This window comes from Penaeus monodon, chromosome 21 (genome assembly GCF_015228065.2).
Source record: "Penaeus monodon isolate SGIC_2016 chromosome 21, NSTDA_Pmon_1, whole genome shotgun sequence".
In the NCBI taxonomy this organism is placed as follows: Eukaryota; Metazoa; Arthropoda; class Malacostraca; order Decapoda; family Penaeidae; genus Penaeus; species Penaeus monodon.
The window spans coordinates 38,177,570-38,178,044 of record NC_051406.1 but is presented as its reverse complement, the minus strand read 5'-3'; the positions used below and the strand labels follow the sequence as shown (position 1 = coordinate 38,178,044).

General features: G+C 33.5%; 1 protein-coding gene across 1 annotated transcript in view; it reads right to left on the bottom strand.

Annotated features, from left to right (window-relative positions):
- Positions 1 to 261, bottom strand: part of LOC119586665 — a 20,994-nt gene extending 20,733 nt beyond the window's left edge. Inside the window, exon 1 of the mRNA XM_037935403.1 lies at positions 169 to 261. Within this exon, the coding sequence (XP_037791331.1) occupies positions 169 to 261 (93 nt within the window). The remainder of the gene's footprint in view (positions 1 to 168) is intronic.
- Between the last annotated feature and the right edge of the window lie 214 nt (positions 262 to 475).

Below are 475 nucleotides of genomic sequence, written 5' to 3'. Positions count from 1 at the left end.
CTGCGATGGGAAGAACACCAAAAATATAATGATCAGGATATTTTAAAAAATGACAAAAACAGCAAAAAATTATCATACTAACGAATGAATAAAGTAAGTGAGTAAGTAATAATGATAAGAATATCCTAAACCAACAAATGACACAAAAACATTTCCAAGCGAACTTACATCGACGTCGGAGCGAGGGAAACGCGACTCTGCTCTGAGTGACGCGTCGACACTGGCCGGATGTGAAAGAAAGTAAGAACTTGTTCTAGACATGTTTTGGCAGACAAGTTGTACCAGGAACCTTTCTTGATATTACCTGGTGTCTTTTATCTCTTTATCTATCCATCATTCTTATCATTAAAGTAGATTTATGAATGATGAATCAATAAACTGTTACAATAAAAGTGAAATGATAGATCTTGAAAGAAAATTATTGGATAAAATAAGAAGATATAAAAAGCATTTGACCTTAGATCTCATCGAGCTA